At 38.5% G+C, this 26,507-nt stretch overlaps 2 protein-coding genes across 2 annotated transcripts; both read right to left on the bottom strand.

The window, feature by feature from the left end:
- Nucleotides 1–2,371: 2,371 nt before the first annotated feature.
- Nucleotides 2,372–12,080, bottom strand: ddx39ab (DEAD (Asp-Glu-Ala-Asp) box polypeptide 39Ab). The gene is made up of 10 exons (XM_059348603.1): nucleotides 11,942–12,080; nucleotides 9,323–9,539; nucleotides 8,893–9,020; nucleotides 7,768–8,044; nucleotides 7,502–7,620; nucleotides 7,242–7,373; nucleotides 5,216–5,325; nucleotides 4,851–4,995; nucleotides 3,035–3,182; nucleotides 2,372–2,622 (listed from the first exon to the last, which is right to left on the bottom strand). Exons 2-10 carry the CDS (start codon nucleotides 9,528–9,530, stop codon nucleotides 2,606–2,608), a joined length of 1,284 nt encoding a protein of 427 aa, XP_059204586.1. The 5' UTR covers nucleotides 9,531–9,539; nucleotides 11,942–12,080; the 3' UTR covers nucleotides 2,372–2,605.
- A 1,233-nt stretch (nucleotides 12,081–13,313) lies between these two features.
- On the bottom strand, nucleotides 13,314–23,696 carry si:ch211-106h11.1 (volume-regulated anion channel subunit LRRC8D). The gene is made up of 6 exons (XM_059348343.1): nucleotides 23,639–23,696; nucleotides 20,568–20,930; nucleotides 18,860–19,450; nucleotides 18,476–18,726; nucleotides 17,059–17,436; nucleotides 13,314–15,824 (listed from the first exon to the last, which is right to left on the bottom strand). Exons 2-6 carry the CDS (start codon nucleotides 20,913–20,915, stop codon nucleotides 14,702–14,704), a joined length of 2,691 nt encoding a protein of 896 aa, XP_059204326.1. The 5' UTR covers nucleotides 20,916–20,930; nucleotides 23,639–23,696; the 3' UTR covers nucleotides 13,314–14,701.
- Nucleotides 23,697–26,507: the final 2,811 nt, after the last annotated feature.

Genomic DNA, 26,507 nt, shown 5'->3' on the forward strand with positions numbered 1-26,507 from the left:
TGCCAATTTGAAAGCATGATGATTGTATGTCTGTTAGTGTACATCGATACCATCTGTAATAAAGTCATGCTTTTGAAGATTACATATTAAAAGACTTGTTCACATGTTCCTCACAGCTAATTCTGTTGGAAACTGGTTGCTTAACACAGAGTTTGAATGAGCTCATCATTTTGCATTTTGAATAAAGATATTTTCACTCCTTTTCTTGGTGTTGAACATTTACGAGAGTTTTTCCTATCATGTTTGATAGAACACCTTATCCAAAGTTAAATTTAAAATGTCTTAAAGTAGCTATTTACAGGTGCATCTCAATAAATTACAATATCATAGAAAAGTTTATTCATGTCAGTAATTCAATTCAAAAAGTAGAAATAACACATTATGTAGATCCATTACACACCAAGGTTATAATAGTTTTGGATTTTTCATTAGTTTTTGTTTTAATTTTGTTGTGATTTTTTGTTTTCAAATTCAGTTAGTTTTAATTACTTTTTATATTTTGGAAAATGCTTAGTTTTTTTCGTTTTCATTTTTATTTCAGGTAACAAAAATGTTTTTTCAATTCTAGTTTTCGTTATTTCGTTAACTATCATAACCTTGTTACACACAGAATGAAACATTTCATGTCTTTAATTTCTTTTAAAAAGTATGTTTAATATGGAAATGTTGACCTCTGAAAAGTATGTCTATCTATATGACTCATTACTTGGTTGGGGCTGTTTGACTTAAACTACTAGAAATGGACTTTTCCATGTATTGAGATGCACCTGTATATCATTTATATAGTACTGAACTCTAGTCAGTGGTGGAAAAGTAATCAGATCTCTGACTTAAGTAAAAGTACTAATACCACAAAGTGAAATTACTCCACTACAATTAAAACATTGTATATAGACAGTGTTATAGTCGAGTCACCAATTCTAGAGTCCGAGTCAGTCTCAAGTCCCAGTGTTAGAGTCGAAGTCCGAGTCACCAAAGAGAGTCAGAGTTGAGTCATCAATACCCGAGTCCTGTGGTGGAAGAAGTATTTAGATCCTTTACTTCAGTAAAAGTACTAATTCCACACTGTGAAATGACTCCACTACAAGTAAAAGTCCTGCATTCAAAACCTACTGAAGTAAAAGTACAAAAGTAAAAGTACTTGTTATGCAGAATGAACCCACTCAGATTGTTAAATATATTCTTAATATATTACATTTGTATTGATGCATTTATTTAAGCAGTGTTTTAATTTTGTAAAGATGTCTCATTAGTGAATATACTGTTTTAAGATTAATTATTATATTTTTAAAGTAATCACTTTAAATTGGTCATGTTTTTTATGTTAAATCTCGACCTGTCAACTAAACCTGTTAGCTAAATGTAGTGGAGTAAAAATAATTTTTGCCTAAAATGTAGTGAAGTAGAAGTATAAAGTTACATAAAATGGAAATACTCAAGAAAAATACAAGTACCGCAAAATTGTACAGTACTTGAGTAAATGTACTTAGTTACTTTCCACCACTGACTGTTGTATTGTAAATACTTTGTCACCATATCACATTGAATCTGATGCTTTTGTACTGTAAACAACCTAAATACATGCTGTGAGAGCATTCTACAGAAGTTTAACATTAAAACATGTTTGCCGTTTTCACTTACATTCCAAGAACTTTCAAGGATTTCCTTGGAACCTTGTACCCAAAGTTGAGATTTCACTAATTCTCAAATACCGCCATACTAACAGCCGTGAGGCTGTACTTGGCATGTTTTGATTTAAATGCCAATATCTGCACGCTACAGTAAAAATATACACAATTACAATGTCAACACAAAATCATCATGCTTAGACTTGCTAATCATTAAGTGTAATTTATATTTTGTGATTTTAGTTGTGTGTGAAATAATAACACATCAAAATACAAACAGATACACATTTAAAGGGACAGTTCACTCCAAAAATAAAATTATAGCCATGGCCTTGATTCTAGACTGATTAAACAAGCACTAAAGATGCATTTTTATTTGGTGGCAAGTGTGCATTGAAGCATTAATGTTTTAATGACGTACAAAATTACTACTAGGACTCCACTTGGTGACTTCATTTATTGGAGGCATTCAATTGGAAAATCAATGAAAGAGAGCTGCCATCTGAGCCAAGATTTACTGAACTGCCACTACATGACTTTAAAGATCAACTGTTGCATTGGGGGGGGACAGAAAACAAATAAGTTCCTACACAAACGTGTTTAACATTTAAAAAAGGGGCTAAAATTCACTTTTACATGTTCCTTGGAACTACTTTCCTATACGTTTCCCTGAAGCTCTGCTGGAGATTATTGTAATTGGGGGCAAGAGACAAGAATAGCCTCACAAGAGACAACAGTAAAAATGGCATTTTATAAAAAGTTTTAATTTCATTAAGCAAAAAAGAAAAAAAACAAACAGTAAAAGACAAATTAAAATCGACCATACCCCCCCCCCATCCCCAAAAACTGACAATAAAAATAAATGTTTGGTGAGCACAGGGAACGAGCAGAGCTTTCAAATCAACAGTGAAATACGTCTACGTCCAAATACAAGACACGAGATCCATGAAGAGGAGACTTCTGCTCTGCTGGAGGACTCATCTGGACTGCTCGACTAAAAGGGGACAGAGGAGGAGAGACACGGGTTGAGCATGTACAAGATCAGCGCGATGAGCAACAGCTGAGCATACCAACTTTTCAGCAACAGGTTAAACATGTAAGGGCAGTTTCCATGTGATGAGAGCCCAACAGTTACATGGCAGCACCAGCTGCTGGCTCAAGCTGCCAAGATGACTCAAGGTTTATTACACCAGCTGATTATCTGTGGGGCAATGTTCAGCTGACAAGATCTCGTTGGATTTAACAGCCCAGCGAAACGCACGGCATCGACAATTAGCACTGAGAGTGTGTTGTTTTGATAGCAAAGTGCTCTGAACCCATTAATCCACAAATGACAGTCATTCCGACAGGCCGGCCCATCGGGGCAGCTCGGCTAAGATGGAGCATTAGCAAAGGGAAAGGCTTACTGTAAGAGGAGATGTCAATCTCATCGGGCAGCTCGGCCACATTGACCTCGAAGCGGTCCTGCACATCGTTCAGGGTCTTGGCGTCGGTCTCGTCTGACACAAAAGTTATAGCCAGGCCTTTGGTTCCAAACCTACCAGCACGGGCAACCTGTTGGGAGCAGAGGAGCAGTGAGTTAAATCACAAGCATATGGCAAAATGTTAGACTTTACACAATGAGGCTATAACAGAAACATGCAGAGGTTTTGGAGTCAAATAAGCAATTTCCTAAACCAAAACCTTTCACTTTCTCTTTCATCATCACATTTACAGAACAAACTTCTACCAACAGCAAAAAAATATATATTGAAACTAGACGTGTGGGGAAAAAATTGATACAGCATAGTATCGCAATATTTTGCATGGCAATATTATATCCTAGCCTATTAAACTAACATCCTATGGGTCTAGTAGAAACAAGTGTGTTCAGGGTGCAGAACATACTGATTGAGTATGTAGTAGTCAGTACACTAGTATGCGATTTTAAACAAAACCCCAGTCTATTGTTATTTCTTACTTTGCGATAGAAACAGTATAGTAAAATATATACAACAATATATAGTCATATCAATGTTGAAAAATCAACGCTGGGTTACAGCAATATTTATGGCGTTTGGATGCAAAGACACACGTTCCTGCCTCTGAAAAGGGAAGCAACTTCACACACATCTAAAGCCGTGTTTCCTTTAGGGGGAAGAGTGGGCACCGGGAAAGTCTCAGGCAACGCCCTCTCAAAAGTCCGCTCACTCTGCGTGTCTCCATTACAAAAAGGCCCCCAGAGGGATTTAGAGACTCCGGAGGTGACGTATGGTTTTCGATTGTCGCAGCTGATTACACACGGGAGACTCAACTGTGGCCGCCGTCGATAACTGTGCACAACATCAGCAGCTGATCATAAACAAAGCAGCATGGCTAATTATGCACAGCGTCACGCTGATCATAAACATAGTGATCGTGAATTAACCTGCATCACTAACTGTGCACAGAGTGTCTGGTGCTTGTTGTAAACAAAAGATCACTAAGTGAACACCTCCTGCAGCAGCAGCACAGACACACTGTACTGCTACAGAGCTAACTGTTAGCCAGCTCTGTGACTGCAGCTGGGAGAGACTGCTGCAGGAGGAATGTGGCGCTTCGACTTGTTCTTACTCCTCTTAACGAGCCGCTGGCCACCGCAGCTCGTTAAGAGCAGAAAAGTTGCTTAATATAGCAACAATGTAGCCAAGTTAGCAACACTGCTTCGCTGGCTTTTACAAATGGCGTGTGTTGTTGTCGTGTAGAGTACTACGTCACATCCTGCTTAGTGATCTATCCAATCAGTAACCAGGCTGTTTTCAGGGGAGAAAAAAAAAAAGACCCTGCTCTTCCACAGGGACGAAAAAGTCTAGACAAAAGCCAGCTCCGGACTGCTCGTATTCAAATTAGGGGCATTTCGGCGAGTGAGATCTGCCTCATTCAGAGTATTGGGCGGTAGTGGAAACAGCCCTTAACCCATTGAGGCCTAAAACGCCTGTAAAACCTCTGGGCGATTTTAAAATAACTCCCTAAAAAAAACCTGAAGTTTTTCTGGAAATTCAACAGAAGTGTCAACGCTTCTACTAAATAATAGATTTTTCAGCCTCTGTAGCAGATAGAAATAAAATTCAAAAAGTATTTGAGAGCTTATACAAATACTAAAAAACGACGTATTGGCTTTCCAGTGTCCGGCTCCAACGGGTTAAGCTGCTACAAAGAACAAACATAGAAGGGGAAACAGGTAGAGGTGTTTCCATTTCTCACCCTGTGCAAGTAGGTGTCAGAATCTTCTGGCATGTCGTAGTTGAAGACAATGTTGACACGCTCGATGTCCATCCCTCGGCCAAAGAGGTTAGTGGCCACCAGGATCCGCCTTTGGAAGTCCTTGAATTGCTGATAGCGAGACAGCCTGGAGCAGGACGGAGGACAGAGCCAGAGAGGGAATTATCAACACAGCTGCTGCAGGCATTACGGGACTGTGTCCCTCTTTGAAGGTAATGATGTGTTGAGTTAACTGATGAGGCCTCATGCTCCATAAACATACTTAGCATTCAGAGCTCAATTGAGCATATGTTTGTGAGAGTAGGTATGTGTGTGTGTGTGTGTGTGTGTGTGTGAGAGAGTCTCACCTCTCCTCCTGAGCCATCCCCCTGTGGATGGCGATGGCAGGGAAATTTTGTTCCACCAGAAGCTGAGCCAGAGCGATGCAGCGCTGCACTGACTTGACAAAGATCACCACCTAGAGGCAAAACAGAGGAAGTGAGATACAGCAGCTGAGGATCAATGGGCTGCTACCAAAAAACTTTGTCACAGTGATCGTTTTAAAAGAATAGTTTAACTAAATAGGCTTAATAATTAACTCCTTGCAAGAGTTAAATGGGAACAAAACCACTTTTATATCCATGTTCAGAGTAAGGCTACAGACAGCCACACAAACACCGAAAACAGGGATTCAACCAACAAGCACATCTAAAAGCTCACTATTCACACATTGTATATCATTTCTTTCATTGGTAATAAACAGTTTAAAAAGCAACCAATTCAACACTGTATGGAGTCACCTCTGTAAGCCTGGGACGAGACGTGTCCCAGACTAAAAATTCTTATCAAGTCTCGCCCATACTTGACTGACTAGGTAATTTGGAGAATAGCAGAGTTGAAGAAACTGCCATGGTTACAGCTAACGGCTATCCTGCTCCATAGTAGTTTATGTTTGAGAAGACATCAATACAGACAAAATCATATTTTTAGTTTTTTTTTGCAGTTGTAGAATATTACAGTGTCAAAACTGAATTTGTAAAAGAAAAGAAAAGTTCCCCATGATTAATGGTCATATGAATGATATCACATAGGACAGGTGCATGAGTAACATATATTGTTGTGATGGTTATGGTTATGGTAAAGGGCTATGGAAGACATTATTTCAATGAGTTTTCTCACAAAGTAGTAGTACAAGGTAGGGCTGGGCGATAGACCAAAACTCATATCCTGTTTTTTAGGCCGAATGGCGATATACAATCTATATTGGTATTTTAAACAAAACGTGCAAAGTGTTTAGTTTTAACTGTGCCACAAGAAATCATCGACCTGTTTTATTTAAAGACTTTATCAAATTAAAAAACATTCCACCTTGAAGCAATTTCATCAGATTCAGATGCCCTCCTTCTGCAATCCAAAATACGTCCAAATTAGAGAACCATTGTTTTTTTCTCCTTAGGAACTAGCTCTTGCTAGTGTGGAGCAAGGTTATTATAATTGACTGAAATAAAAATAAAACAAGAGCATTTAAAAAACGATAACTAAATGAAACTATTGTGTGGTTACAAAACTAACTAAAATTATAGTGAAAATGTCCTTCGTTTTCGTCTTTGTCAACTTTTTTCATACGTAAACCTTTTTGGTTGATATGAAATCTATTTCATCTATCTGGTTTTATGACTTAATAAATTTATTGGGGCTGAGATGGATCAGACAAAGGAAATAAAGGAAACATTTATTGTGACTTTTTTTAATCTCGGACCCAACAAATACCCCATTACAAAAAAACTAAAACTAACATTAAAACTAATAAAAACTAAACTAAAACTAAGCATTTTCCAAAAAATAAAAACTAATAAAAACTAGCAAACTCACTAACAACTCATTAAAACTAAGTGAATTTGGAAAAAAAAAAAAAAAGAAATCACAACGAAATTTAAATTGAAACTACTGAAAACTCCAAAACTATTATAACCTTGGTGCTCAGAGAAGAGCAAACAAATAGTGGTCATAGGTTAAGGCAACATAAAAAGATATTATACATTGGTATTGTCTCAACTACATATCTCTTTCTAAAATATATTGGTATAACTCAAAATACAGATATACTGCCCAGCCAAGGATGACTCTGTGTTCAGTTGGTGTGGGGAGTGATTGGTAGAGCAAGAGTAAGATATATATACACACCGGGGCAGGATTGGAATAGAACTGGAACTGTTTTTATTGTCTGGTAGGTGAACTTTGTTCCCTTTGGTACCCCAGGAAAAAATAGACTACGGTCCAATTAAACAATACAATTTATGGCTTTATAAATATTTGCTCCTACGTTTGACAACAGCAAGCAAAAATCCATGCAATATGACAGACATGCTCCATGCAACAGCTCCATCACTGTACCTGGTTGAACTCCAACACGTCGAGCAGGTCAAAGAGCTTGCGGTTCTTCTCGCTGTCCTTCAGCTTGCAGTAGTACTGTTGCAGGCCGTGGAGTGTAAGTTTGGTCTCATCGTCCACAAATACTTCCATAGGCTGTGCAGGAGGAGATGAAAGAGGGACAGTTATGTAAACCTCTTGAACTCCCTGTTTGAGTATCACGGCAAAAAAAACATGTAAAATTAAATGGAAAGTCTGAGTCGACAACATCACCGGTCACTTACATCCTGCATGAATTTGCGGCAGACTGGTCGAATCTCCTTACTCAGGGTAGCGCTGAACATCATAACCTGCTTCTCATGGGGTGTGATCTTGAAGATGTCCTGTACGTCACGCCTCATGTCTGTTACAAAGACATCAGAGACATAAAAATAAATACACAAGTAAAAAGTGGTTGGTGGGCGAATAACCGCACCAGAGGACCTGAAGTAGAACTGAGAAGAAAAGCCAGCCAATATTTAATTTTTAAAAAGTGTGAACTAAAACACACCTAGCTGCTCCAACATTTTGTCACACTCATCCAGGACAAAGTGCTTGACGTTCTTCAGGGTGAGGGTCTTGTTCCGGATGAGAGCGAGGATTCGGCCCGGCGTTCCCACCACAATATGAGGACAGTTCTTCTTCAAGACATCCTCGTCCTTCTTAATGGCCATGCCACCAAAGAATACTGCTGCCTTTACTGAAGACATGTACTTGGAGAAACGCTCGTACTCTTTACTGATCTGGAAGGCCAACTCTCGCGTGTGGCACATGACTAATACAGACACCTGAGAAGCAGACACACAGAAACACTGAATCAGACACTTTTTTTGCAAGGGGTTGTGATATATTTTTAAGCAGTAAGATAGAACCCATTTTGTTCTGGACCGCTCCAATACAACAGGAATTGTTGGTTCTAGTTAATGCAAAACCTTAAAGTCATTCAATGATATTTGATATTTACACCTACAGTCATTTTATTAGACCACCCCTTTTCTTCAATTCCTTGTTCATTTTAATGTCTGGTAAAACTAAAGGTACATTTGTTTGGACTAATATAATGATAACAAAAATAACTCATAAGAGTTTAATTTAAGAGCTGATATCGAGCCATTTTCCATGGTTTTCTTGATAATAACCAAAATCATTATCAAGAAAACCATGGAAAATAGCTAGATATCAGCTCTACAATTAAACTTTAATACTTTTTCCCATGACTGATTATTTAAAACAGATAATAAATGTAGCATTGAAAGGGTCCATTTAACAAGATATATAAACAACGCAGTGATGTGTACTTACAATTAGCAACAATTCTAACATGTTTATAATTTGTGCAGTCATCATTGTGAGATATCAGCACATTACTGGGTTCGTACAACTTTTTAAGAGTTAAATTCTAGCACTTTCTTAAAACCCTTACCATCTCATCTGAATTGTTACTATAAACGAAGTTAGGAAAACTGCAAAAAAAAAAAAAAAAAACGTATCCTTGTGAGTATCATCACTAATAGATTGTGGGATGTAAACACATCTAAATTGCAAATAAATACTGGCTTTTGGTCGTACATCATTTCAGTAAAAGACAATTCTCCCTTTACAAAGACTTCAAAGAGTTTTGAACATGCACACTAACCTGTCCATCAATAGGTTCAATCTGCTGCAGTGTGGCCAGCACAAACACGGCCGTCTTGCCCATACCAGATTTGGCTTGGCACAGGATGTCCATGCCCAGGATAGCTTGTGGAATGCATTCATGCTGGACTAAAAAAAAAGATAAAATAAACCCCACAAATATGTAAGCTGGTGCATTCACATTAACGTTACAGCAACAAGTACTTCAAGAAACTGCATGGAGAACAAGGATCTGTGGCAACCCTGTTAACATTGTAGCATCTTCCCAATTATGGGACACATAAACACATAGTTATTGTCATTTGTGCACACTACAGCATGGTGCAAAAGAAACAACCTACAAAAAGATCTAATAATACCCAACTTGGACAAGCCAGTTTGTCTGTTTATTTAACAAGATACACAACCAGTGATAAGTGAATGTCCCTTACCTTCAGATGGATGCTCAAAGCCACAGTCAATGATGGCACGGAGCAGCTCCGGCTTGAGCAGAAAATCTCTGAAGCCAGAGCTGTGGATGGAAACGTAAGAACCCTTCACCTCCTTCTTGCCTGCTGGGGCCGCAGTCTCAGGTGCTCCTTGAGGCTCTTCATCTTCTTCATAATCGAGCAGCTCGTTATCAACGTCATTCTCTGCCATTATGTCTGTCTAAAGGAGGGAAAACAAATGTTTCTCAGGGTCGGGATGAGCAGTCTACGTGTTATGTGTGAGGTAAATGAAGGTGATAAATATGTATGAGATATAAAATAAACATTGTCAAAATACAAAAGAAATGTGTAAGTTATATCTCTATATAGCTTCTGCCCTAATGCTGAGTAGTCAGACTGCATTACGGCAATATTATCACTAAGGTGATGCCATAGAGGCATAATATTAATTCATATTTATTTATTTTATATATTAATTAACCTTTTCAGCAAAACAAGAGTGCAATCGTATAAAAATTACATCAATAATGTAGAAATAATTTTGCTCAAAAAACATGATTTATTTGACCTTTGACCCCAAAAATGTAGTTACTGCACTCTATTGCACTCTTTTTTTTGTTTTGCTGAAAAGGTTCTAAAAGTGCAAACAGCTACAATGTTGTTGTCTTCTTTCAGCTTTTATATATTGTTTTCAGTGAATAAACATTCATCAATATCTCGATAATAATTTCCCTTTCAAATAAACCTATAATTTGTATATAAATTAAACTGTTTAAATTAGTATATATATATATATATATATATATATATATATATATATATATATATACACCAAAGCAGACCATGGTAAGTGCAATTTCTGCTTGGTTTTGAGCTGAATTTTGTAGGTTTTATATCGTTCTTTATCTGAAATAAAGCAAAATTTAAATCTAAAACTTTCTCACAAAGTTAAACATCAAGGATTTCATTTTCAGTTATAACTCAATTTGACCAAAAATGTAGTTACTGCAGTTTGTCGGGCAGAATACTGCACGTACTATACATGTTTGCGGTAAAGAAGTGGTAAGCACAATCTCATGGTGCATTCAATTAAATAATCATAAAAATTAATCTGTTCATTAATTTATCGAGACTGCCTTACTGGGTTTACATGGGAAGCTGTTACTCTTTGTGCCATGTTTCACATGAGGTTTAAAGTGGTTATAGTTGTATGATTCACGTTTGAGGAAAGCTGCGTTTGTCTGCTTATCTTCACAACATGAATGCAGGTTGTGTAAACAGAGGTACTACTACTGATGCAAACGCTTCACTGAACACTAGCATTGTTGTGTACACTACTCAGTCCCATTGTAGGATGTGAGGCCATTGAATGAGCTATGCTAAGTTAGCTACATTTATAGAAATATATATATATTTTATTTAACCAGGTAAAAGTCTCGTTGAGATTAAAAAAAATCCCTTTTCCAAGAGAGAGCTGGCCAAGAAAGCAGCATAAAAAGACAAGTTACAACATTTAAACACAGTGATCATAAACAATTAAATACAAATCCAGCCATCACAACAAAACTGAAGGAGCCTCAGTAGAGACTTACATGGAGCAGTCACACTGACCAAGATAAATTGTTATTATTATTATCTTTATCCTTTGGAATTGATTTGAATTCACCGATTGTAATGTAAATGTAAGAGTGCATACTTATTAAAGCAGTTCTAACTGTAGCCAGACTGCATTACTGCAATATTATCATTAAGGTGATGCCATAGAGGCTGTTTTACCAACATTGAGTAAACAATGAAATTTTACTTTGTGGTTATCTAATATGTATTCACTGAATTATAACAAAAAAAAACATTTAAAGAATACTGCACGTATTATACACGTTTGATTAAAGCCGTTTGTCTGCTTTCTTCACAAGATGAACTCAGGTTTTGTAAACAGAGGTACTAGTACTGATGCTTCACTGAACACTAGCATTGTTGTGCGCACTACTCAACCCATTGTAGGATGTGAGGCCATTGAATGAGCCATGCTAAGTTAGCTACATTTATAGAAATGTAATAGTGCGTAGTTATTAAACCAGTTCTAACTGTTGCTGTATGTAAACAAAAACATCCCTCGTAAATACACAAAATACCACAAACACATTAGGTGAATCGTATCATTAGAGTTTAGCTCCACTGAGGGATTAACATCCCGGTTAGCTTCAGAGCCGCTTTACAACACCGGACAGCTATTGTGTTGCATAACTGCTGCTAACGTGGCAAGCTAACTAGCTACTGAAACAACTAATCCGTCACTTGATGTGCTAAACTGAACAAAAACATACAAGAGACAACATGTAGATAATTGTAGAGGTATGCAATACGTGAAATATGAAATGGCTAACGTTACGCAGGTATTGAACATTAAATAGTACGGCGGAGCTAACGAAATAAGCTACAAATGTTAGCTGCCTCAGTAGCGTCCTGACGTTGAATCAAACAAATAATATTATAGATATTTTTTCCAGAATAGCTCCTCTGTGTCTTTAGCGACATAAAGTTATTTGCGACCGCCTAGGAGTCAGTGAGAGTTTTGAAATCTCTGTAGTTACAACAACGAAAGCGATATTGTCATCTTACCTTGTCGGTATTAGCTCCGCGTCCACCTACTGATCAAACCGCATGGGAGGCCTCAGTTGGTTTATACCAGTAACCGGAAGTCCCGCCTCCGCTGAAACGTGTCGGTATGATTGGTGGATTTGGACAACCATCTGCAAAAGCTGCCAGTGATTGGACAAAAAGTGTGCCGCAGTCCACCGCAGTGTAAAAAAAAAGCGGGCTACAGCAACGCATAGACATACAGTATATATGCAAACATATTGACATTAATATACATGTTAAATAAATATTAATGTTACATGATCAAATTAATGTATTATTATGTATTTTGAATATATGCATGCACTCGTATGTACGAGATGAAATATCTGGTTGAGATTAGATTTTGGGGTGTAAGCATGCATATAGCTAAAAACACATAAAACATATATAAAAACACACAAAAACACATAAAAACATAAAACAATTACTAAAACACACATAAAAACACACAAAAAATATTAAAGACACACATAAAAACACATAAAAACACACACAAAAACACATGAAACACACATAAAAACACACAAAAACATACATTTTAAATTTGTAAAAAATTGAATAAAAATGGAAAGAAATCAGTATTCATTTCGTATAATTATTTTGTCACAGACACAGGGAGCCACTGCAGACGGCCTGAAGAACCTCATGTGGCTCCGGAGCCTCAGGTTGCCTACCCCTGGCCTAGATCTATTTACATTAATTTGCATGTGACTAAACTGTACAGCTGCCAAGGAGCCCCTTTTTTCTTTTAAGGGTTTAAATGCATATTTATAAAAGTGTTTGTTTATAAATATGTATGTGTTTCTTTTCTTTTGAATTATTTTTTGTATTTAATTAAAAATGTTCTCTTTCCCTCCCTCAGTTAAGCCAAAACGTTCAAAACAAATATATGATTGATTGGAAAAATAGTCAGGAACTGTAGCACAAAATGAACTTGTGGCTGTAATCCACAGTGCTAATATCTGTCAAATTGTTATTAAAAGTAATATTTCATTATGAGAGTGATTATTGTTAACAACAGGTTTATGGTAAATGGTCCTACCAGCATCAGGTCGGACCTGATACTATACAAATACTTTTGCTAAAAAATATATAGTATGGTATAGTATATATTTCCATAATAAAGTGAACAAACAAGAGTAATAAGAAACAAACAGATCAACAGAAATAATCAAGAAATAATCATTTTTATTGTTCTCTACTGGCCACAGTCAAGCGACTACAACGGCATACTCTTCATATTATATTTATTAATATTATTATAAATTAGAGGTATCAAGAGTATTTACACCCATGTTAATACAAAATCTGAATAGATAATAATAATATACCCTTTTTTCCTATTGAACAATATAAACATTTGCTTCATTTTAGATTTTCAATGAGAGACCTGCAAAAAATACTACCTTTGTGAACACACCAAGCTAAGGAGCAGTGGTCAGCACATTTCTGCACGCTCGGAGTAACAAGACGTTTACAGGAAGTGCAACAAGGATTTCTAAATAGTAATGGGATTTACAGTGGTGGTGTAGTTTGCAGCTCAGTTATTACAATGCAATTAATAATTATTATATATATTTTTAAGTAATTTACTAATTTATCCTCAGTGTAACCGCAAAGTTAACGCAGTAGATTTTTACCAAATGTATGAATGCATTTTTTAATCTTCCTGCAAGCCATCGATTGACACTTATTTAGTTCAGTTATAAGTGGGGGCTAAAATGTAACTGCCACATTATTGTTTGTTAAAGCCAGGAAAACTAATTTCCAAAAGACAAGCTCATGAATATTTTTGCTACAAGCATTGCAAAAGCAAATCCTAAATCATAAAAATGTATCAGTATACAAAAAGGCTGTGCAATGCCATTGTTACATATTTTCAGAAAATGGGCCGTTTCACCATTGGGACATTGGCAATCCCCGAAAAAGGCCTTCCTAACACAATAGTATAAGTCTAAGGATACCTATAGCCGTGTTTCGACTAGGGGGAAAAAGTGTCCACCAGGAAAGTCTCGGGCCACACCCTCTCAAAAGTCCGCTCACTCTGCGTGTGTCCACTACAAGTTAGCCCCCAGAGGGATTTAGAGACTCTGGAGGTGACGTATGGTTTTCAACGATTGTTAACTGCGCACAACGTCAGCAGCTGAAAGCAGCATGGCTAATTATGCACAGAGTCTCCGCTGATCATAAACATAGTGATCGTGAATCAACGACATCGCTAACTGTGCACAGAGTGTGTGGTGCTTGTTGTAAACAAACAGAGATCGCTAAGTGAACACCTCCTGTATCAGCAGCACATACACACTGTACTGCTGCAGACCTAACTGCAGCTAACGACGGTTCTTCTGAACAAACCGGCCTCCGGCTCGTTAGCGGCTCCTTAAGAAGAGTAAGAAGGAGTCGCTGGATTTGTCTCCAGTCGCTTTCTTGAAAAATAGTCGCTAAGGGGGTCTAAAAGTCGCTAAATTTTGCAACCAAGTCGCTAAGTTGGGAACACTGCTTTGCCGGCTTTTACAAATGACGCGTGTTGTTGTCATGTAGAGTACTACGTCACATCCCTCTTAGCGATCTATCCAATCAGTAACCAGGCTGTTTTTAGGGGAGAAAAAAGACCCTGCTCTTCTACAGGGACAAAAAAAGTCCCGACAAAAGCCAGCTCCGGAATGCTCATATTCAAATTAGGGGTGTCTCGGTGAGACCCGCCTCATTCCGGGTATGGCCCGGTAGTGGAAACTGCCCTTATATCTGTGATTCCAGAGCAGAAGAGAAGCTCCACTGTGTAGGAGAGAAGTATGGGAAACTGTCGGACTCTGGACGGGAATGACCCTCTGAGTATGCACCAGAGGAGGGGCATGAACGGCTCAGGAAGTCCCTGACCTGAAGAGGCAAAGAAAGAAACAGCCAGTCCTCCACCAGGAGACCACCTCCGTGCAGCCCAGAGCAGCAGCCCAATTCAGCAGGTAGTTCCTCCAGACTGTTACTGCGCAAGTCCAACCTGCACAACTGACTCAAAGCGGCAATCCCGCTAGGTAATGAGCTCAGAGAGTTGTGAGCCACATTCAGGATGCGCAGCTCCAAACAGCCGCTGAAGAGCTGAGGTGGAAGGCTCTCTACCCTGTTCCCACTGAGATCCAGCTCTGTTAGCAGCTGCAGACCCTTTACCTCCACAGGCAGCACCTCAAGGAGGTTACCAGCCAGCAGGAGCCTGCGAAGGCGGCGAAGAGTGAAGAGTGCAGGGGGGAGGGTCTGAAGCTGGTTGTTGGATAGATCTAGTAACTCCAGACCTCGCAGCACACCAACACTGGCCGGCAGTGCCAGAACACGGTTATAGGCGAGTCTGAGGCAAGAAAGACGTCGCAGATGAGCCAGGCTGAGCAGCTCCTCCAGAGTTCTCAAGTTATTATGCTGCAGGTCGAGTGTCCGCAGGTTGGTGAGAGCCAGCAGGGCAGAGGGCAAACGCTCCAGCCGGCAGTCCTGCAGCAGCAGCTCCGTCAGGTCAACCATCCTCTTCAATCCTGTCAACACAAGCAGTCTGGTGCCCTCGTTGAAGATCTCCAGCCTCACCAAGCTGCCTGCCACCTCACACAGCTCCCCAGGGATCCGCTGTAACATGCCTCGAATCACCAGCACGCGGAGGTGACGTAACTGGCGGAGGCTCCCCAGGGCCCAGCTACGGCCCACCCCACCCTCACTGCACAGGCGGCCAGAGAGGTGGAGCTCATGCAGGCTGCGGAGGGAGAGGACCCAGCTGGGGATCTCTGACGCTTGAGTAAAGGTGAGGTGGAGGACCTCCAGACGTTCCTGGAGGACTCCAAGTGCACTGGGATCCACTGCTGCTGTGCAGTGATAGAGGTGGAGCTCCCTGATGTATGAACAAACAAAAGAATGCTTAATTAAATGTGCAGGGAAACAATTTATGTATAATAAATAATTATAAACTATATTTACAGAGCACTTTTCAAAGCAAAAGATTACAAAGTGCTGAACAGCAAGTAAAACAAGCATACAAGACAGAAACAAGCACACACACAAAAAAATGTAAACCCTTCCCCCCTCCCCCCACCTGCCTGCCCCCAGTGCAAATTAGATAGGACAGTAAAGAGAAAATTAGGCGATGTGGTAAAATTAATAAAAGGCTTTTTTTTAAATAGATATGTTTTAAGAAGAGATTTAAAAGATGTCACTGATTTTGCAAGTCGAAGATCATCAGGCAGGGAATTCCAGAGTTTTGGGGTTCTGACCGAAAAAGCCCGGTCACCTTTAGTGGCACGTTGTGACTTCTGTACTGTCAGAAGAAACTGCCTGAGGATCTGAGGCTGCACTCTGGCTCATATGGCAGCAACAGCTCGCATATATAGGGGGGTGATGAGCCATGAAGTGCTTTAAAAGCAATCAGTAAAATCTTAAAATCAATTCTAAAAGGGACTGGTAACCAGTGAAGAGAGGCTAAAACAGGGCTAATATATTCATATCTCTTGGTGTTGGTTTTAAGTACATCACAGCATCAGAGTAATCCATACACAGATACAGATACAGATACAGATATAACTTTTGATTGGGTGTGACTTGCTTAACCCTCTAGAGTCCATGAAAGCACCTGCACATTACTTCTTCATGACGTGAGACCATAAAAATGAAGCAACATTGAGCCTTGCCATCAGCTGCCCTCTAAAGTTCTGGCTTAAAACTCCATGCCAGATTTTTTTTTTGACAATATTCGGCCAAGAAAAACCAGAGATAATGTCAAATACATTTAGTATAAAATATTTAACTAGACATTATCCTCATTTTACCTGTTATATGTAATATTTGCAACCTGTGTTCATATTTGCAACATTTAAAATTCTGTGTATTGAAATATAATTTTCAAGATCAGATTTTATGTTTTCCTTTGTTTCTTTTGGGTTCAACATTTTTATCAAGTAAGTCAAAGACAAAAATTAATTATCAGGACATAAAGGTGAGGTAACGCTGAAAAAACTAATAGCTACATTGCATGGTAAAGGTTTTTTAACAGATTTTTAAAAGGACATAATAGCCCAAGATTTCAGAGGGTTAAAATGTGTAAACCGTGACTGCACCACTGTAAAACTCACCTGAGTGAGGTCATGTTGGCCACCTGTGCAGTAAACCTTGCATCAGTGATGAGCTCCAGTTTGAGGACCTGGAGCTGGCTGAGGGTGTAGAGGGCCGGGGGGAGGCGCGGCAGGGCCACCAGCTGCAGTCTGGAGCAGCCTTCTGCATCCACACTAGTCATGGCACGCAGCTTCTCCTCGCCCCAGCGCCTCTCCAAGCTTTCCTCCAGCAGTCTGCTCTCACTGACCGGGGACAAAAACACGGACAGACGCTGGGCCAGCAAAGGGTCATACTGGTCTAACATGTGTAAAAGAAAGGCCAGGTCATTTCTCAGGTCAGGAACATCTCTCAGGGAGCACAGTTCCTTCAGTGAGTGGAAGGAATACTGCCGTAAAGAGCTAAGTAGGGCATAAAAAACAGAATGAGAAATTTATCACACAATTATACTTTCGCCCAAAACACAGCATTACACTGTAATCCTATTATCAGGCCTCTGGTATGCTCAACCTCACCACCACTGTTTTGTTTCAAGGCCCTTTGAACAATAACAGCCTGTGTAGTCCACTTTAAGTCTCAAGAAATTATGAATTTTACATGTTTAAACAACGTGAATGATATACTGTATGTCAATTCATAAGCCTTTCTGACCCTACAACAACACTGTCTGCCCACCCTTTCTGTAGGTTTTACTTGTTTTAGCCTAATGATAAGTTTCAAAAGCTCATCATTACATATAGAAATAAATGTGTATGGAGTTGAAATTTTCAGCAAAATGCAAGTTCAATATTCGCTGTCCATTAAGATCTTTTTTGGTCTCCTCCAACTACATCAGGGAAATATATGTCTCTTTAGCAGCTATATGGTTAATTTTGGCCACCAGTTGCTAAGTTTGTCTGTCTGATTGTATTGGTAGGAGGGGTACAACAGAGCTTTATTTTCTGAAAACAAAGTCGATGAGAGTGGAACCAAAACAGCTATTAACTCCTGAAGGAAACATCTGGCTCTACTGAATAAATGTTCCACCTCCTAGCTGTTAACTTTATCTGTTTGCTGCATAGACTTTATAAAAGAACCATTCGGTCACTGTGATGTCACCTATTGATTTGTGGACTGCTGTTTTGAAGCGTTAAATTTGGCATTTTTGGCAGTTATCAGCTAGAGCTAGTTAGCTAGCTTCATTATCAAGATGCAAGGCAATACAAAAATGTTACTTGTTGGAAAAATGATAACTGAGGTAATAAATGAGAAATAGGGTTATTTTCCCATTTTCTCATTGATTTTTAAAACAATTGGACTTCTTTTTGCAGCCAATGGAGTTGCCCCCTGCTGGCAAACAGAAAGAATGCAGGTTTAGGGCTTCACGTCAGCATTCAGGATTCAGCTATTCAGGATACACCAACTCATGTATCCCTATGTACTGTACACAAATGCACTAACCTATGTAAAATCCAACTGAGGGTGTAAAAGTTCAGCAGTCCATACAGCCCCAGTAGGGTCAGGTACGCCACCAGCAGTTTGCGTAGAAGAGAGGAAAGCACATGGATACACTCAAAGGTAGTGTAGCCAACCAGGGCCTGCTCCTCAGGGTGACAGGTGTGAGTGAAGGAGAGGGAGCTGAGAAGAGGGATGGTGTAACTCAAGATCACCGTCACCAGGAGCAATTTGAATACAGTCTGAGCCAAGTAGACCTGAACAGATGAAAGGGGTTATAACGAATAAATTGACATTGTTTGATAAAGCCTGATCAAATTTAACTTGAGAAGTAACAGACAAAAGTAGATTGCATGGTAAATACATAATTTAGACTAAAAGATCTCTGACCTTATAGATGACATCTGAGTTTTCGCAGTGGGACCGAAATTTCCTAACCCTTTCGAACAACGCTCTGGCCTGTTCTCCATCGCTTTTATCCAGACTGATTACCTGCCTGGGGCTGTCAACCATGATCGAGGGCTTGGAGGAAGGATAGTGCCCCTGGGACTCAAGGGATATAGACGACATGGTGGAGTTACAGGAGAGTGTGGAAGGACACGGGGAGGGAGGGTGGGCAAGGGACACACCATTGGACCTCTTGAAAAGTGGGCTGTCTGTGCCAGAGTCTATGCTTGTTTGTCTTGTGAGGGAAACTGGGGGTGAAGATGAACTGGAAGATGGAGGTGCTTGGGGTAGTTGCTTCTCCTCCACCATCTCCTTGTCATGGATGCTCTCCTGCTGGGCAGCATGAGACAAGGCCTGAGATGTCCAGGGTGACTCGCAGCACTTTGCCAAGATGGCCAGGAAGTGCTCTATGCGGGAAGAGGTATGGGGGAAGTGGAGCCAGAAGGAGCCGCTTGCTACCAGCACCAGAGACTGCAGCATGGCAATGTATGGAAAAAAACGGGAGCACCAAGGCAAAGCCACATGGTAGCACACCTAGACAGACAGAAAGAGAAACTGCAATTATTAATATTTTCTCAAATAGCTGAGCCGATACAGAGCAACATCATCACTTGGTTTTTTGTTTCTCCAAATGAATTAGAGTGGCAACCTTGTGTGGCCAGCAGGGGGCGACTCCACTGGTTCAAAAAATAAGTCAGATTGTATAAAAGTCTTTGAATAAATTATCCAACTTCTCACTTGTTTTATTACCACAGTACATTTATTACCACAGTACATTTTCCTAATATGTTTGCAATCACTTGTTTCAAGTGTTCGATAAAGAATTACATTTATTTTGTATGTATGTCCCATTTAGAATAAAATAGGCGAGAAAGCCTTATGATTAACAAATGGCTACCACAGTGTTTTAATATCACAGTGTGTTTTGGTCACCCAAAAAGTTATTGCTTAGCGTTTGCTTGTACTAAATGACACTGATAAGGAGTTGGTTTTTTCATTTTCCTTGTTAACCAAGCTAGTTAGCTAGCGCTAGAGCTAGCCCTAGCTGATAACTGCATCCTCCCATGCAAATATGGTCACTTATATGGCTCTGCAAAAAACAAGATGGCAACAGGTAAAATGTCAAACATGAAGCTTCTAGATGGTAATCCACAAACCACTGGATGACGTCATGGTAACTACGTCCACTTTTTATACACTACAGTCTATAAATTAAGTTCAATATTCACTCTCTTTTTTCTCTGTTTTTGGTCTTCAACTCTTGAGGGAAATATCTAGCCCATTAGCAAATAAATGTTCCACTAACTAGCTGTTCAATTCTGCAATCTGTCGGCTGTTGTTTGCAGGGCTGGTAGCATTCAGTTCGTCTGATAAGAATAAAGAGCTGCCTTATAAATTATACAATGAGACTGAACCAAAAGTAGTAAAGTTGAGGGCAAAAAAAAAAAAAAAAAATTGAACTGAAATTCTCTGTGGGTTCATTATCTATGTACAACTCCTTTTGGATAAACTGGTCATGTGGTCCACTGTTAATGTAAAAATTTTCATGATAGGTGAGTTAAGGGACTAAACAGTTAGTTAGTTTAGTTGGTTTCATCCATTCTGTTACAATTTCCAATGTTAAAGCCTGCTCAGGCTAGTATGACAGTACCTGGCTAATGTAAATGTACTGCTGGTAGGCCAGATGTGTGCGTCGACCGCGGGGAGGCGAGTGAAGACTTGGGCTGATGTTGTGTGGAACATAGGCTGGGGGCTTTGAAGATGGAGTCAGTGCTTCATTGCCAGTAGAGGTACTGTGATTGCTGGTATTTGCAGTGACAAGTGGATCCGTGGGAATGCACACCACTCGGTCCCTGGACAGCTGCTCAGTACAAGCCAGGACAGACACCATCAGCATCAGGACCACCAGGTAGTCCATGAAGACCTCCCACCAGGGCTTCAACAGTTTAGACCTACTCTGATGCTGGTTCAGAGGTGCCAGCTCAGACAGGGAAAACATGGCAACCTCTAGGTCCTACAAGAAAGATGACAGTAAAATTATTGTGAGATGGTGAAGAAAGGTCTTGGCTATACTGCCCTACAAAGCATAACTGCAGTAACTTATTTGGTAGGGAAATTATTATCTATATAGTGATAAAGTAAAAAAAACTGAGATAAAATGAAATCAAGACTAAAATATAACATTATAATATTAAGTCTAAAATACACAAATCTTTGAAAAGAGTTGTAAGACACTTTTAAAACAACATTGTACTGCACTGTGTTTGTGCATTACTATTAAAACCTTTTACAGTAATGCAAAACCAGAGTGCAGTAACTGCATTTTTGGGGTCAAAGGTCAAATAAATCGTCATGATTTTTTAGCAAAAAAATTACATCATCAACACATGTAGAAATAAGTGTCATATCACTTACCTACCTATAACCCATTTGGCTGGCCAGTTAAAACATGTTTAAAAACTTTAAAGCAGTTTTCCTCATTTTTTCCCCTTTGCATAGTTAGTTCAGTTAGGCTTTGTAGGGCAGTGTAGACTGTCAGTGTTAACAGTAAACCAAAATTTGTGAGTGAGGTTTGCCCATGTGAAAAATACTGATATGCAGCACAAATATCAGCAGTTGGAGTGATGGATGGATTACTGAACTGTTCCTACTGGGTGCAGACCCAAGGGCCCCAAGTGTCAGGAGCTGACCTTCACCTGCAAGATGTCACTCAAACAGGCAAGTATCAACCAGGAAAGACTCAAAAATGACCAGGAAACAGACAAAAAGATCTGAGACCAAAACATTGACAAAGAGATGCAAAAAAGCTGCATAAAGACACAAAGACATAACCACCAACTTACTAAAGAAAGAGACACAAAGCTACCACAGATACTCAAAATAACCACAAAGAGACACAAAAAAATAGGAGGCAAAGAAGAACAGAAAAAAATGACAAAAAGAGATAAAGAGCAACAACAAAAATAGGCAAAACAACTATGAAGGAGGAGAAGTTGTAGGGCCTTTTGCATTATGCTGTACCCAGGGGCCCACTGCCTCATAATCCTCCCATGGGAATAGTGTTAGTGCTCTACAGATCTCACCACCAGTTTTCTAAATGTTATGGGTCACCATGTATAGCAGTTATCAAAAGAGACTAGGGGTGGGAATCAGCAGAGGCCCCATGATACAATTTTATCCCCATACTTGGGTCATGATACGATATTATTGCGATTTAAAGCATTTTGTGATATGGTGAGTATTGCGATACAATATATTGAGATTTAACTGTTTAACTGTAGTCTATTCATCTCACTTCAGTCTTTTTATTTCTCCACAATGAGAGTCAAACCCACAGACTGACCAACAAAGTATTCAGTCAAACTGAACTGAACTGATATCAAACATGTCTGGACGACAACAACTGCAGCATTTTATCAAACTTTCAAAAACTTTAAGCTTCACTGCTCTGAATTTTTCTTAACGAAACATAAACGTTATTTCAAAAACTTCCTGACACGATATCCTTATGCACATGGTATCTATAGATTCATTAGATCTAGAAACTAAATAGTTTTAGTTTTATATGATACCAGTACACTGTAAAAAAAAAAAACTTTTGTTTTTATGGGGAAAAACCGGCAGCTGTGGTTGCTAGAACTTTACCGTAATAAATACAGTGCAACTTTTTGTAATATTACGGTAAAATGATATTAGCACTTGACATTTCATGTGAAAGATTGCCATTTTATTCCACATTTTACCGTAAAAAAAAATTTCCATCAAAAGAAACGCTGTTCTGCCATATAATTGACAAGAAAATACTTTATAAATGCTGTATGAATGAAAGATTTTACCATTAAATATTACAGTATATTTTTGTTAGAGATATGATGTTTAGTACATGTAGCAGTGAGTATTTTTACAAAAATAAATGCAAAAATGATGGCTTGTATATATATTACAGTATATTTTTTGCTACAAACACGGTGCAAGTGTATTTTACAGTGGAGTAATGTATTTATTTATTTTTTATAGAAAAATGTTAAAAAAAAAAACAATACTGTTTTTGCTGATATATACTTTTACGGTGTTTCATTGTTACTGAAACTGAATTAACCCAATTATCATTTTACGGCCTTTTACTGTCATGGTTTAGCAGTTTTTCACCGTAAAATCTACAGACATTTTTTTACAGTGTATCTCCAGTATATATTCCTAAAAGTGAGACCTCTACGGCGAAAATACAAACAGCCATTGGAACGCTAAACACGATATACTTGGCGGCCATGAATCTATATAATATCACCACACAAAATATCGCAATACTAAACTGTATCAACCTCTAAAAGATACCAGATCTAAATACTATGAAGTGACGAGTTTTGGTAAGAGCAAATGAAACACAGTATGTGACTACGGCCTGATTCATCCTGATTAAGTCACAGAATAAGAGCATTCTTACCCTGAAAACATAACTTCTACATCAGCTTCTTAATATGAATGTTGTGGGCCTAGATGAAAACATTTATGGGGAGTTTTGTTTTTCTTCACATGAAAAGATTTCTCTATTTGTGTTTCTGTCCTTGCCTTTGAAAGGATGTCATGACAAGATAAAAAATAAAAAATCCCAGATGTATGTCATTTATCTCTCAAATCAAAGTCAATTGGACCTTTAACAAACTTTTGCTCAATTGTTGCACATTAGTTAAACTAAAAAAAATAATATAAACTTTCACCTACCTGGGTAAATAATTTCTTCTTCTTCTCTCTCTTCTATGATCAGCTCACAGCCGCCTCACTGAAACTTCATTCCGGCACTGTCTGGTTCTGCCTTGCAAAACTCCAGAAACTTACAACAAACTCCACCTCAACTGGCCGACACACAGCTTTTCAACCGTTGCCATGGCAGTGGAGGATGTTTGGCTGAAAAATCTAATTCAGCACTAGAAGCTCGTTCAAGACCCATCGGGGGGGTGCCTCTACCCTTTAACTCCTTCAGAACTAACTCTGAGGAATAATGGAAAAAGAAAATACAAATGATCAGATAAAAGTTTTCTATATACACGGATAAAGTTGGAATTATTATGTCTTAAGACACAATCTTCTGCAAATTGTGGTTTGATTTTCATTGTGATATATTTGGAAGCGATTGATTAATAAAGTTTGGAAAATATATACACTTTATTTGTCAAGAATAAATCATATTGTCACAATTGTTTCATGGAAAGAGGTAAAATGTCATTTATTCCAACTTTATGAGCAACAGTGTATGATATAATAAAGTACTTTTATCTATAATGGCCCTTTTCTTAATTTCAGTACTGCAGCAGGGTAAAGTGGAGCTAATTTTACCTTCTTCACATTCCTTTTGGGTTGTTAAATCCCACATTGGACTTATATGGTAAACTCACTACATTTGGATTACCACTGCTCTTAACTCTTATCATGCACACTACAGAACATGCTTTACAGCATTGTATCCAGCAGGGGCTGCTGAGGTTACTGTACTGTGAGCTACATGTCACCGCAACATTTAACTCCACAGCAATAATCCAGTTGACGTTGCAGCTCTCGGTGTTTCACCACTCTTATTGGATGATGTGTGCTTCTGCAGAGACACTGGGTTTGTTTCCTAAGAGGTCAAAGGTCACAGTGGTGTCATGACTGGGTTATTAAGGCTATTACAGTTTTTTTACAGCCGCTATGACCCGTTGTTCAATACTTTTAGACAGACACACACTTCCAAAATACAATAGTACACTAACACAGTTCACCAAATCTACCAAAGCACTGACAGTCAGTCACAGCACTGTGTCATAAAAAACACTGACGAAAACTGATGGAAGAACACAAACTCAATGACTTTACATGAGTAAAATCTACTTTTTTCCCCTTTTTCTTTTACAATCAACAGATTATTGTATTGATCATACATGTAAATTAATGTTTGTGATGATGTCCTTCATTTTTCATTTGTTGGCCATGAATTTTGTTCCTTTTTTTGTACAACACTCAGTACAAAAAGTGAACGAGCCATGTCAGAGCAGCTTTGCAGAATGTGTATGAAAGAAGAAGAAGACAGTAAATGACAGGATTTGCAGTAATTATCTTCAATCCATTAGTTTTGAACATGAGGTATTCTGTTTTGACAAACCATGTGAAAGCAATTGAAAATTCACCAGTTAACATCTACTGTTTTGGTCTTGATTGAGCTTGTGTGTAAAAGGACTTAAAACTAATTTTAGATGTGTAAAAATGTGTGTATTTTGTGTCAAAAGAAGAAGAATTGTGTTAATTGTATAGCCCACACAGGCTGATGTTGTGGTAACTGTGTGAAGAGTTTTGAAAAAGCGTTAAAAGTATTGAACAACGAGTCATAGCGGTTGTAAAAAACTGTAACACAATTATTCTTCTTGACACAAAATACACACATTTTACACGTTTAAAATGAGTTTAAACTCCTTTTACACACAAGCTCAATCAAGACCAAAACAGTAGATGTTAACTGGTGAATTTTCAATTGCTTTCACACAGTTTGTCAAAACAGAAAAACTCATGTTCAAAACTAATGGATTGAAGATTACATTGATCACAGCTTCTGCTCCTTTTTCTTTTTGTCTATTTGACAATACAGTAATGAATGCTGATTTTCTTTCCTCTTTACTCTGTGTGTAAAAGGAGTTAAAATTCATTTTAAACGTGTAAAATGTGTGTATTTTGTGTCAAAAGAAGAAGAATTGTGTTAATTGTATAGCCCACACAGGTTGATGTTGTGGTAACTGTGTGAAGAGTTTTGAAAAAGCGTTAAAAGTATTGAACAAACGGGTCATATCGGTTGTAAAAAACTGTATTGTATTTTGGAAGTGTGTGTCTGTGTTTAGCTACACTGCGTGATTTTGAGCATGAAATTAACTGTTTGGGGAATTGTGTGTTTCAGGTGTGATGTGCGTTAACAGTTTTGAAAAAGTCATAGCAGTTGTAAAAAAATGTAATTCAAAGTTCCTGTGTGCTTATGTGTGGGTGTGTATTACTCATGTTGTGGGGACATAAATCTATTTATACAGCCATTGTGGGGAAATTACAGTTTTTCTCAATTGCTAAAACACTAAACCCTATTGTCTGAACCAAATGCTCAGTTGCCTGAACCCACTGATTGAATCAATCACTCTTTTTGGCAAAACCATAAGCACTTTTCACCTGTTTAGACACAACTTGCCAACACATTTTCATTGTGATGCACCCGTGCTGCATAATGGTGAACACAGGTGACAAAAGTGAAACACAATTAAAGTGTAAAGTGTCACCACTTGAACACAACAACTCAAAATTGATCACACTTGTGGCTAATGATGTGAGGGAACATGTAAGCCAGTTCAGAGAGCACTGGTTTGTGAGGCCCTACAATGGATAGAAATCTGAGAGGAAGAGTTCATGTGAGAGGTGGTCGAGGTGGTCAAGGTGCACTGCAAAAAAAGAAAAGTTGGCTGAACTCAAAATTTCAAGGCAACGAACTTCGATAAAATTTTAAGTTGGACAATTAACTAAACTAAAAATTTTAAGTTTTGTTTATGAGTTTGCTCAACTCTGAATTCAGATTTTTGTCAAACTT

This window comes from Centropristis striata, chromosome 13, assembly GCF_030273125.1.
Source record: "Centropristis striata isolate RG_2023a ecotype Rhode Island chromosome 13, C.striata_1.0, whole genome shotgun sequence".
In the NCBI taxonomy this organism is placed as follows: Eukaryota; Metazoa; Chordata; class Actinopteri; order Perciformes; family Serranidae; genus Centropristis; species Centropristis striata.

Bases quoted from the DNA above. Each gene is read 5' to 3' on its own strand.
- ddx39ab (XM_059348603.1), bottom strand. From the start codon at position 9,530: ATGGCAGAGAATGACGTTGATAACGAGCTGCTCGATTATGAAGAAGAT. The intron at 7,374-7,501 runs GTAAGTGACCGG...CCTCCTGCACAG, and splicing joins GCCGCAAATTCATGCAGGAT to CCTATGGAAGTATTTGTGGA. The intron at 3,183-4,850 runs GTGAGAAATGGA...TGCTCCCAACAG, and splicing joins CTGACACCTACTTGCACAGG to GTTGCCCGTGCTGGTAGGTT.
- si:ch211-106h11.1 (XM_059348343.1), bottom strand. From the start codon at position 20,915: ATGTTTTCCCTGTCTGAGCTGGCACCTCTGAACCAGCATCAGAGTAGG. The intron at 18,727-18,859 runs GTCAGAGATCTT...TCATCTGTTCAG, and splicing joins ACTCAGATGTCATCTATAAG to GTCTACTTGGCTCAGACTGT. The intron at 17,437-18,475 runs GTTAGTGCATTT...TGCCCTACTTAG, and splicing joins CTCAGTTGGATTTTACATAG to CTCTTTACGGCAGTATTCCT.